We start from the raw sequence: 13401 nt of genomic DNA, 5'->3' as shown, positions 1-13401 counted from the left end.
TGATCATGGTGTTTAATCAGCTTCTTGATATGCCACATCTGTCAGGTGGATGGATTGTCATGGCAAAGGAGAAATGCTCACTAACAGGGATGTAAACAAGTTTGTGCACAACATTTGAGAGAAATACGCTTTTTGTGCGTATGGAACATTTCTGGGATATTTTATTTCAGCTCATTAAATATGGGGCCAACACTTTACATGTTGCGTTTATATTTTTGTTCAGTGTAATTTAATCTCTGAGAAACTAAGCTAATTGATTGCACCCAAATTGGCCATTTTAATTTATAGGACTGAAATGCAGTGCTTTTGGAAAGTATTCGGACCCCTTGACTTTTTCCACATTTTGTTACGTTACAGCCTTATTCTAAAATGGATTCAATTGTTTTTTTCCCCTCATCAATCTACACACAATACCCCATAATGTTTTTAGACATTTTTGCAAATGTATTACAAATTAAAAAACGGAAATATCAGATTTACATAAGTATTCAGAGCCTTTACTCAGTACTTTGTTGAAGCACCATTGGCAGCGATTACAGCCTCGAGTCTTCTTGGGTATGACGCTACAAGCTTTGCATACCTGTATTTGAGGAGTTTCTCCCGATCCTCTCATGCTCTGTCATGTTGGCTGCACAGCTATTTTCAGGTCTCTCCAGAGATGTTCGATCAGGTTCATGTCCGGGCTCTGGCTGTGCCATTCAAGGACATTCAGAGACTTGTCCCGAAGCCAACAACTAGTATACAGTATCAGTTCTTTATCAGTCTGAGAAGTAGTGTGGAGTATTACTTCTTCGTCCTTTGTAATGTATTCCCTGTGATTCTGGTGATGTCCCCAACCCCCCCCCCCCCCCCTTTGCATCTTTGGGTGTAAAACCAATAGCTTTTGTCATGATTAAAATATATGGACCATTTTATAGGATTCCTCATGGCTTACTCAATGGTAGGAAGAAGTTTGGTCCAAATTGGATGTTGGGTACTATATTTGTTGAATGTTATGTGAATCCTATCAATTATAAGAGCCAATTTGGGTGCAATCAATTACCTTAATTTCTCAGATCAAAATAATGACATGGAATGACCTTATAAAGTTATGAAATGACTCAGTAGCTCCCCAACCCACTCAGACTCCCATTTTTCATCTGATACATTGGATTTATTATGTTTTGATGAACTTTTCGATAATTAATTCTGCACTGCTTTACATCCGAGCACAGTGAACAAGTCCCTACATTAAAGTGAGCCCCAGTAGCTCTTAGCCAGACATACCATATTGTAGGTCCTAGATTGAGTCTTCATTGGTGGCAGTAACCCCAGCTATCCCTTCCATAAACTCTGTCTTTAAACAAGGCTGTTTGGCCACATTGGTAGGATTAACAAGAGGACTGTTGTAATGTGATTCGCTGACACAGCCTCTTTGCATAGGAAAGCCCACATTCTCCAACTCTCATCTGCCCTGCCAGCTCCCCAGTCTTGTGGAGCAGTTTTCTTAAGGAAAACTGAAATCTGTCCTACCTCATTAATACCAGCATGTCACCTGTGCAATTAGAGGTGAAAAAACTCTAGATCACTTTTACTCCACACACAGAGACTCATACAAAGCTCTCCCTCGCACTCCATTTGGAAAATCTGACCATAACTCTATCCACCTGATTCCTGCTCACAAGGAAAAACTCAAACAGGAAGTACCAGTGACGAGCTCAATGCGGAAGTGGTCCGATGAAGCGGATGCTAAGCTACAGGACTGTTTCGCTATTACAGACTGGAATATGTTCAGAGATTCATCCGATGGTATTGAGGAGTTTACCACATCAGTCACCGGCTACATTAATAAGTGCATCGACGACGTCGTCCCAACAGTGACCGTACATACATATCCCAACCAGAAGCCATGGATTACAGGCAACATCCGCACTGAGCTAAGGGCTGGAGCTGTTGCTTTCAAGCTTATAAGAAATCCCATTACACCCTCAGGTAAAGCGTCAATACAGGACTAAGATCTAATCATACTACACCAGCTCTGACGCTTGTTGCATGTGGCAGAGCTTGCAAACTATCATGGATTACAAAGGGAAACCCAGCCGTGAACTGTCCAGTGACACGAGCCTACCAGACGAGCTAAATGCCTTGAATGCTCGCTTCGAGGCAAGCAACACTAAACCATGCATAAGAGCGCCAGCTGTTCTGGACAACTGTGTGATCACGCTCTCCGTAGCCGATGTGAGTAAGACTTTTAAACAGGTTAATATTCACAAGGTTGCAGGGCCAGGTGGATTGTTACTCAGAGCATGTGCTAACCAGCTGGCAAGTGTCTTCACAGACATTTTCAACCTCTCCCCGACCCAGTCTGTAATACCTACATATTTCAAGCAGACCCAGTGCCCAAGAACGCCAAGGTAACCTGTCTAAATGACTATCGGGGCCCCGTAGCACTCACATCTGTAGCCATGAAATGCTTTGAAAGGCTGGTCATGGCTCACTTCAATGCCATCATCTCAGACACCCACTCCAATTCGCATACTGCCCCAACAGATCCACAGATGACACAATCTCTATTGCACTCCACAATGCCCTTTCACACCTGGACAAACGGAACTCCTACGTGAGAATGCTGTTCGTTGGCTACAGCTCAGCGTTCAACACCATCACTAACCAAGCTCATCACTAAACTAAGGACCCTGGGACTGAACACCTCCCTCTGCAACTGTATCCTGGACTTCCTGACAAGCCACCCGCAGCTGGTGAGGGTAGGCAACAACACATCCGCTAAGTTGACCCTCAACACGCGGGCCCCTCAGGGGTGCGTACTTAGTCCCCTCCTGTACTCCCTGTTCACCCACGTCTGAGTGGCCGCGCACTACTCCAACACCATCATTAAGTTTGCCGACGACCCGATGATGGTATGCCTGATCAAAGACGATGATGAAGACAGCCTGTAGGGTGGAGGTCAGAGACCAGGCAGTGTGGTCCCAGGACAACAACCTCTCCTTCACCGTCAGCAAGACAAAGGAGCTGATCGTGGACTATAGGAAACAGGAGTGCTTAGCACGCCCCCCATTCAAGTCGACGGGGCTGTAGTGGAGCGGGTCAAGAGCTTCATGTTCCTCGGTGTCCACATCACTAAGGACCTATCATGGTCCAAACACACCAACACAGTCGTGAAGAGGGCACGACAATGCCTCTTCCCACTCAGGAGGCTGAAAAGATTTGGCACGGGCCCTCATATCCTCAAAAAATATACAGCTGCACCATTGAAAGCATGTTGACTGGCTGCATCACCAATTGGTATGGCAGCAGCTTGGCATCCGACTGTAAGGCACTACAGAGGGTAGTGCGTACGGCCCAGCACATCACTGGGGCCGAGCTCCCTGCCATCCGGTGCCGAGCTCCCTGCCATCCAGGGCCTCTATACCAGGTGGTGTCAGAGGAAGGCCCTAAAAATTGTCAAAGACTCAAGCCACCCAAGTCAGACTGTTCTCTCTGCTACAGCATGGCAAGCGGCACTGGAGCACCAAGTCTGGGACCAAAAGGCTCCTAAACAGCTTCTACCCCCAAGCCATAAGACTGCTCAACAATTAATCAAATGGCTACCCGGACTATTTGCATTGACCGCCTTGTTTTATTTGTTTATTTTGTTTTTTTGCACTGACTCCATTGCACTGGCTCTGCATACTCACACATCATACACTGACACTCCAACACACACACACACACTACATACTCTCACACACACACAAAACACACATGCATATTGACGCCACACACACTCGCACATAGACACATTTTCAAATACGCTGCTGCTACTCTGTTTATTATCTATCCTGATTGCCTAGTCACTTTTACCCCTACCTACATGTACATATTACCGTAATTGCCTCAACTACCTTGTACCCAAGCACATTGTCTCGGTACTGGTACTCCTTGTATATAGACTCGTTATTGTTATTTTATTGTAATCTTTCTTACTTTTTAACTCTGCATTGTTGAAGAAGGGCATGTAAGTAAGCATTTCACGGTAAAGTCTACACCGGTTGTATTCGGTGCATGTGACAAATAACATTTTATTGAGTCGATGGAGGGGTTCTTGGCTAAGCCCTCTGGGTCAATTCATTTTCTCTGGAGATGACCGCTTGTTCAAAGATTTTGCTTCATGGTTATTGACCGACAGTAGTGCATCCAACTGTCAAATACAAAGATCAAAATGTGTCTATTTTGGCCATGTGGATTTGTTTGAGATTCTCAACGTGTACATTGGCGTATTGTGAGTCTTTGCACTGTATAACAGTGTTTAGTATAGAAAGACTCCAGAGCCATTGAAGCTAGGTGTGTGTACATTCATGTGCATTTTCTACACACTGCACAGTGTATACACACACACCATCCTTAAACAGCTTGCTGACCAAATGTTTGGATAAGAACAGGTAGGTAGCCTAGTGGTTAAGAGCGTTGGGCCAGTAACCGAAAGGTCGCTGGTTCGAATCCCCGAGCCAACTAAGTGAAACATCTCTTGATGTGCCCTTGAGCAAGGCACTTAACACTAATTGCTCCTATAAGCCACTCTGGATAAGAGCATCTGCTAAATGACTAAAATGTAAAAAGATTGTGTTTGAAACGCATTAGCTCCAGGGCCTGTGTGTGTTTGTGGCATTTCTGGTGTGTGTTTGGGGTGAAAGGAGAGGTGCAGTGTTAACACCTCCTGCCTGAGTAGTTTATCTTTAACCGAGTGTGATTAATGCAGGGTGGCCATCCAGAGCGACACTAGTAGCTCGGGGCCTTCTAGAAAGGAAATATTAACTACCAGGCCCCTGCAGCCAAGCTACTTGAGAGAAAGGAGAAAATATTTGAAAATGATTGATCAACAGTCCTTTTTTTTACTCTCAATGGAAAGGCAGTTGTTTGTGTATTTGTGTTAGACTAATCACATATGAAATAGGCCTATGTTTTTGGCGAGTTGTTGAAGTAGACACGTCACATGCGGTGTAGTGAATGCCCAGCACTGACACTGTGTGTGTGAACGTGATAGAAGGACCACTCGACTCAGCCCTTCCTCCTCAGCTAGCTAATACTTTGGGAAATTATTTCTGTGACACCAATGAGTGAATGCAGAACTAAACTAGCGACTCAACTACTATTTTTCTCAGAGGATGTCATTTACATAGTGTTGTTAGTGTATGAATAATACTCTATCACTAATCAGTTATGTGAAGGCAACACTTTCATACTCTGACACCTTCCTTCCCTCCTGTCCTCCACAGGTTGATGCTCCAGCTGCCTGAGGAAATGGGGTTAATGGCTGTAGCTGCTCGACAGACCCAGGGTAGAGGTCAGTTTCCACCACAGCGCTCGCTTTCTTTCTCGCTCTCTCTCTCCCTCACTTAGCTAGTACTCTTAAATTCACCTACATTGGTACATTTTTGTACCTCGTTCCGATGAATAACCTAAAGGTGGATTGTTACATCACGTCTCCTCTCACTGTCTTTTTGTGTGTTTTCTGTTGCGTTTTCCGTGTGTCAGGCCGCGGGGGGAATGCGTGGCTGAGTCCTCTGGGATGTGCTATGTTCAGTGTGCATGTGCAAGTGGCTGTGCGCTCCAGACTAGGCCAGAGGATCCCCTTCCTGCAGCACCTGGCTGCCCTGGCCGTGGTGGAGGCCGTACGCACCCTTCCCGGTTACCAGGTACAAACACTACGTACTGCTGCATGGTTACCACCAACCTACACTATATATACAAAAGTATGTGGACACCCCTTCAAGTTAGTGGATTCGGCTATTTCAGCCACACCCGTTGCTGACAGGTGTATATAATCGAGCACACAGCCACGCAATCTCCATAGACAAACATTGGCAGTAGAATGGCCTTACTGAAGAGCTCAGTGACTTTCAAAGAGGCACTGTCATAGGATGCCACCTTTCCAACAAGTCAGTTCGTCACATTTCTGCCCTGCTAGAGCTGCCTAGGTCAACTGTAAGTGCTGTTATTGTGAAGTGGAAACGTCTAGGAGCAACAACGGCTCAGCTGCGAAGTGATAGACCACACAAGCTCACAGAACGGGACCATCGAGTGCTGAAGCACGTAGCGCGTAAAAATAATCTGTCCTCGGTTGCAACACTCACTACCAAGTTCCAAACTGCCTCTGCAAGCAACGTCAGCACAATAACTGTTAGTCGGGAGCTTCATGAAATGGGTTTCCATGGCCGAGCAGCCTCACACAAGCCTAAGATCACCATGAGTGGTGTAATGCTCGCCGCCATTGGACTCTGGAGCAGTGGAAACGCGTAATCTGGAGTGATGAATCACGCTTCACCATCTGGCAGTCCAACGGAAGAATCTGGGTTTGGCGGATGCCAGGAGAACACTACCTGCCCGAATGCATAGTGCCAACTGTAACGTTTGGTGTTTTTTATGGTGCGGGCTAGGCCCCTTAGTTCCAGTGAAGGGAAATCTTAATGCTACAACATACAATTACATTCTAGACGATTCTGTGCTTCCAACTTTGTGCCAACAGTTTGGGGAAGTTCCTGTTTCAGCATGACAATGCCCCCGTGCACAAAACGGGGTCCATACAGAAATGGTTTGTCGAGATCAGTGTGGAAGAACTTGGCTGGCCTGCACAGAGCCCTGACCTCAACCCCATCGAACAACTTTGGGATGAATTGGGACGCTGACTGCGAGCCAGGCGTTATCGCCCAACATCAGTGTCCGACCTCACTAATGCGCTTGTGGAAGCAAGTCCCTGCAGCAATGTTCCAACATCTAGTGGAAAGCCTTCCCAGAAGAGTGGAGGCTGTTATAGCAACAAAGGGGGGACTAGCTCCGTATTAATGCCCATGATTTTGGAATGAGATGTTCGACGAGCAGGTGTCCACATACTTTTGGTCATGTAGTGTATCTCCAAGCTACAGCCATAGACCTGCCCTATTCCAATCAATGTCACTGAGGTTAACCTGTCATCACTAGAATACTTTACTTACTGCACTGATACATTTTCCATTGGGAGCGCTCCTTATGCCGAATAAAGGGCTCCAGTTTTCACACAGCTGTTTATGGCCAGTCAGGTGTCCCTCTTCTTGTTCTATTCAACGCAATGCACTTCCCTCTCCAAATGGATGGTGTGTCTAACTCACTGATCAAAAGGTTCTGTGCTAGAACTCTCCTTTCTCCCCCTCTCTCATTAAGCATCTATTTTACATGGTGTAAGGGCCCTATTATGCTTCCAGGTGTGTTTGTGTGTGTGAGAAAATATATGCGCTGCAGTGTGGGGGTCTGTGATGAGAAACACTCTGGTGTCACACTGCCCAGTTGTTTATGGGCTCTGGCCAGTCAGCCAAAGTGTAGAACAAGCCAATGCCTGGCACAGGAAGTATTACTGGACGTGAAGAAATAACAGCCAATGCTTTGCCTAAATATTTCTCTCTTAATCAAGACTAGAGGCCAGGTTTACATGTAGCTGGATATGCCATTTTTTTAGGTACTGTAGGCCTGTCAAAGCCATTGTAGACGTGTACCATGAGTTATGGGTAAATATAAACAGACATGGTTGCCGTTTTAAGCAATGTGCTGCAGATGAGGCAGAACCTAACCTTCAAAGCCGGCCATACTCAGAAGAGCTGTTCAGGTTGACAGACATACAGGATGGCATTTTGAACCCGTGGAGACGCTACATTTGCACAGTTATGTCATTTCTTGTACAGATTGGTTTTACAGACAGGGCATGTAAAACTATTAATTATTTCGATCTCTGTCTTAGCTTGTTCTAGACCTAACTATTTTCATGTATATCATGTTATGTCTTACATGTAATATTACATATTTGATTATTTAAGTGATAATTCCCTTGAAGCTGGTGTTTGGAGGATATATTGGCACGGTGTTGTTAGGCCCGAGACTAAGTCGAGGGCCGGCAAACCGTGCCAATATATCCTCCAAACACCGGCTTCGAGGGCATTATTACTTTTATACAACAGTTTACCAACATATTCAAATAAGATTGACATATTTTCATTAAAAACGTTATTTTGATGAATTTATTCATACTATTTTCTTCCTTCCACAAGATATAGTCCCGACCCAAATTCAGGGTTGCTACCCAAGCTGGCAGGTCATTCGTTCTATCGTTTCGGTTGCCAGAGACACGACCCAGTCGTTCAGTCTTTTTGTTCTATAACTATGGACACGACCCAGTCGTTCATTCTAAATGTTCCATTGGCGTACTGGCTGGCAACGTTCTTATCCCTTGCTTGCTAGCTAGCCAACTACGGCTTACTTACAGTCACGTCAAACAGTGCAGCCAGAATAACAGCAAAGTAGCTGCATTTGCGTTTGTTTAAGCTGTTTTCTAGTGACATTTATTTGGATACATCCATAACAATGAGCTAATGATGCACGATTTCGCCTGGCATAGAAAATGTGCTATCTCATCAGGACACTGTTGTTCAGAGGAGCTAGCCAACAACACAACTAACACAATCACTTCAAACTGAAGCTGGAAAGACAGCAAACTAGCTGCACTTAGTTTCGTTTGACCTGTTTTCTATTGATAGTTCTTTGTATATATATCCATAAACATTATGCTGTTTCATGATTTCGACTGGCTGAGAAAAGCTGCCTGCCTGTCTGTCTCATCCCGACACGTTCGTTACTATGAGACAGCTGGAGATCGAATTTGAATATTGAAACAATGTTGCAAATGTCAGAGAGAGAGACAGGAAGGTTTATACAAATCTCCGTTGTTGAAAACGAAATGTTAGTATAAAAGAAATGTGAGATAATGTCTAGATGCTTTTTATAGTGGAAATCAAGTTCATAAATTGCCTGGCTGGGCTGATGAGACAGTGGATTGCGCAGTCAGATGGAACAGAGTAAATGGCTATTTTAACGTCAGATTTAGCCGGTGGTAACTTGAGGAATAGACACTGGCTGGAATGCGGTTTTAACCAATCAGCATTCAGGATTAGACCCACCCGTTGTATAAAAGTAGATACGGTATCGTGTACTATATCTCCGTATTTAATAGTACATTAATGTATTGATGTGTTACACCAGCATGTGTGATATAAAAGTGTATCTCAACATCAGTTTTGGTCTCGTTGTAGGACATCGACCTAAGGGTGAAGTGGCCTAATGACATTTACTATGGTAACCTGATGAAGCTAGGAGGAGTGTTGGTGACATCAACAGTCATGGGACCAACCTTCCATCTCCTCATTGGTCAGAATCCTCTTCTACTTATGTTTATCCAAGTGCAGTATAATGGAGCTTCTGTTGAGGACTTAACCTGTTAACTTATAGAAAAAAACAGTGCTTTAATAAAATACCCTTTGTTATTCTTGGTGAAGTGTCTTCTCAATGAACGTCTTTAAACAATCTGCTTCTCCAGGCTGTGGCTTTAACGTCAGCAACAGCAACCCCACCATTGCCATTAACGACCTGGTGATGCAGCACAACCGAGAGCGCGGCACAAGCCTGGAGGCCCTTAGCTCAGCCCAGCTCATCGGCCGCACCCTCACCTCCCTGGAGCAGCTCATCTCTGACTTCCAGGAACGGGGGTCAGAGGCCGTCCTACCCCTCTACTACAAGAGATGGGTGCACAGGTAAGATAACTTGGATGGATATTATTTTATACTCGGTAGGCTACCTGTAAAATCTACTCAGCTCATAATATTAATTGTCATTCAAGAGGAACTTATTTCCCACACAGACACAACAATACAAATCTCTCACGCTTCAGACATAACATGTAAACATGGGAATTGTGTTTACACTACATTGACCTTGCTGTGCTCTCCGTCCTGTCTCAGTGGGACCCAGGTGCGTCTGTGGAGTGAGGACGGCCCCCAGGCTGTCGTGGTGGGCCTCGACGACAACGGCTTCCTGCAGGTGCGCTCCGAGGAGCAGGGCGTGGTCTCCGTGCAGCCTGACGGCAACTCCTTCGACATGCTGAGGAACCTGGTGGTCACCAAGCAACGCTAGGACCCTGTAAGGATCCCTGTAGAGTAGCCCCACCTGGTTGCCTGAAGGGCATTTTAGCCAGGGGCATCATGAAAGAAAATTAGCCAGCTCCTATGTAGCTTGAGTTGGAGATACTCTAACTGTTTGTGAGATCTCACACAACTAATCTGCAAGGGAAAAATACAACTTACATTTTTTTTCTTGTTTTTTACTTGATAGAATAACTAATTGACCTATCTATCAATTACCTATCTGCAAGTAAAAATACTAATTTTCTCTTATTTTACTTGATAGATTGGCTGAAACGTATTGGGAGCCTAAAGCATCTGAAAATGTTTGTTAGGATGCCATCCCATGGTATTTAGGTAGCTTTTTAAAGTTGGCCTGTTTAGTGTAGTGCGGTGGTAATGGAATTACTTGAGTAGTTCATGTATTACTCCTGTCCATGAGTACCCCCAACAGCACACATTTTTGTTGTAGCCCCGGACAATTACACCTTTATTACATGATCAAATTATAGTTGGCAGCTACAGGATTTCTAAAATACAGTAGTTTATGAAGAATACAAAATGAGTTATTCACCGAACTCGCATATATTAAATTGTACAATAGCATAGGTTAGGTATCATTTACCAGTCATTTTGTGCAAAGGTTGTGAAGTCAAATTGTCAACACTGATTATTTCCTTTTGTAATGTAGTATTCCATGTAATATCTTTAGTTACAACACTCAAATGCTCTCGAGAAAGTGCTAGAGGTCGACAACAGTATTTTTTTCCAGAGGTGTTGACGCGAGGGCTATTAACATGTTAAAACACGTCTTTAACTTATCGCTTGGAAATGTACCAAATCTGCTTTGCGTAAAGACGTTGTGATGCTATATTGACATGGGAGGTCACACTTAGATGCAAATGTATTAATTGAGTGCAAACATGTTGTGATAGATTGCCCCGAAGGCTGGCACATATCCCAATTGCTGGACTGTTTAGCATTGGTCGCTACTGAGCTACGGGATAACCCAAGCCTGTTGCACTGAGTCATGTATTAACTTGTGTTATCATAGAACTCCATCAATTTAAGAACTATAAGTTCATATCACTTACTTTAAGCCTTGCGTTTTATGTTTTAGAGGTTAGATTGAGACCTTGTTTTTGTTACTCTTTAGGACAGGCATGCTGGATTGTATTCCTTACTTTAAGTTTCAGAGACTATAATTGATACTCAATGTCTAACATAAGATACATATTTGTAAGATAAAGAGGTGATCTGTATATTTTGATAACACACAATTGATGTAAAACATCAGCACTCTATAACTATGTAATTATGTGATAAAGGAATACTGGTTGCAGTCGTATGATAAAAAAAACTGTTTGGTAAACTTATATATAAATATCAATTATATATCTTGTCATTCCAATAAGAGCTATTATTAAAAACCTATAATGAAATAAATGGAGATAACTGGACTTGGATTGTTCTTACTCTTACAATACTGTGTAGATGATGATACCTTTGCATGGGTATTAGGCAAAAGGTGTAGACACATGAACGAATGCGCCTAGAGCGGAATTGGCTTTCAAGTCTGCTTCAAAATAATGCTGTTTGCAACAACCCAATCTCCCATCTAAAGGCCTGTCATTGGACAACAAGAAGGGGCCTCTTAAACGAAGGGAGGTAGGGTTCCTATTGCTTTCTTTGCTCTGCTCTCCTTTCTCCATGCCCCTTGAACTGTCCTAAAGAGAAAGACACTGTTGATTGAGTCCAGCTTTGCCCAGCGGTGGGAGAGGGGGGTGGGGAAGCATATTCCCTCCCTCTCCCGGTGGGGGAGGGATGAGGTGTGGTAGAGCCCCTTGGTGCAGGTGGCCAGTGGGGATGGTGTGGGGGGGGGGGGGGGCTCCTCCACTGTGTTGGGCTCATCCCAATGCTCCTAAATGACACCTAATTTGCCTTCAGCACCCACCTCAGGCCTTGTACTCGTCTCTGCCAGATGAGGTGAAAATATGCACGCAAGCTCCACAAACTGGACGCAGCCCTCACCTCATTACAAGCTCATTCCCCCCCTTTTCAGGTTTTAGTAAATGTACCGAATATGGTTTCATCAAAGTTTTAGCTGTGTGCTAACATAGAATGTATTCAATGCAATGTTGAGGTATTTACAGTGCCTGGTTGTATGAATACTGTTACTTTTTGAGGAAACAACATGGTCCTCTGAACACTGTTGAAAACAACTGGCTTCCAATGTAGCGATTTTGATCAATGGAGATTTAGGTCTTAGCTGCACCGTGCTGATGTAGCTGATGGTGTGCGGGTGTACACTGGAGCATCAGCTGTAAAGACTCCGGAGTTTCTCAAACCTAAAGTTCATTAAGCAAATAGCTTACCTCTGGATCCATAAATGGCGCCGCCTCAATATCCTATTAAACAATTTCAGTGGCAGGTCTCAAGGGTCAAAATGGATCTATCCTCTTTAATATTGGCTGCATAATACCACATCTCAATCCAGCCTCCCCAGAGAGACAGCAAAGCCCTTTGGCTCACCTTCAAATATCAGAGCTTTTCTTCAAGAAAATCTAGACATGCCGTTTTAAAGGGTAGTAAGATCGGAATCCTTGGCTTCTATGTTTACACTAACTATATTCTATAAGTTATAGAAAACAGAATGAAGTGAAGGATGGAAGATTGAGAAAATAATGGTTGTCTGAGTGCTAATATGTGTGCTGAACTTTGTTTTACAAGCATTCTGCCATGTGTACTGGTTAGGTAGGGAATAGTTGACTGATTTCATATCCCATCATGTGATGAAACCTAAAAGACTAGCAGGGAAAACAAGCATATGAAGTAGACATACTGTATTTACATCAACTTTGAAGTGGCTTTGAAAACTGGTGGAAGGTGCATTATTGCATTTGAATGTTTTTAGGCTTTATTTGAAACATGCAAATACCCAATGGTTACCTGTAATGGGTTTTTGGTGTTACATTTTACATTTTCTGACCTCTGAAATCCATAAAGCACAAATTACACTGTGGCTCTTTTAGGTTGCTTTAGAAATAACATGGGACCATTGTTGATATACTGTACATAACACTAATATGAGAATAATACAGTTTTTTATGGAAGTGCCTAATACTTTCAGAGCTTCTGCTAAGTTGTGTTTGAGTTTAGATGTTAACATGGAGTGTCTCCAGTGGTCCTTGGCTGTCATCGGACTGTGTAGATGTGGACCCCTGGCTGTGTGACTGGGGCTTGTCTAAATATCTCCCTGGCCGTCTATATGTGCCCTAAGGGGAATGTGGAGGGGTGTATGGATAGTTCCTTGCAGTAATTGGGAGAACACACTCCCACATACAGACATTTGGAGGGCCCATGTGACCATGTTGATGGGATACAGGCAGGAGGACAAAAAGGTGTATTTCAAGATGACCTCATAGAAAGAAAGTAAGAAGGTTATTTA

General features: G+C 43.9%; 1 protein-coding gene across 1 annotated transcript in view; it reads left to right on the top strand.

Moving 5' to 3' along the window:
* The window catches only part of LOC311136568 (biotin--protein ligase-like), a gene marked incomplete at its 5' end in the record, with an annotated part of 37559 nt that extends 26153 nt beyond the window's left edge, over nt 1-11406 (top strand). Inside the window, 5 exon segments of the mRNA XM_084170753.1 lie at nt 5253-5320; nt 5512-5672; nt 9090-9204; nt 9374-9587; nt 9795-11406. Of these exon segments, the coding sequence (XP_084026879.1) occupies nt 5253-5320; nt 5512-5672; nt 9090-9204; nt 9374-9587; nt 9795-9966 (730 nt within the window). The 3' untranslated portion in view covers nt 9967-11406.
* Nucleotides 11407-13401: the final 1995 nt, after the last annotated feature.

This window comes from Coregonus lavaretus, assembly GCF_964263955.1.
Source record: "Coregonus lavaretus genome assembly, chromosome: 10".
Classification (NCBI taxonomy): Eukaryota; Metazoa; Chordata; class Actinopteri; order Salmoniformes; family Salmonidae; genus Coregonus; species Coregonus lavaretus.
This window is presented reverse-complemented; position numbering and strand designations above follow the sequence as displayed.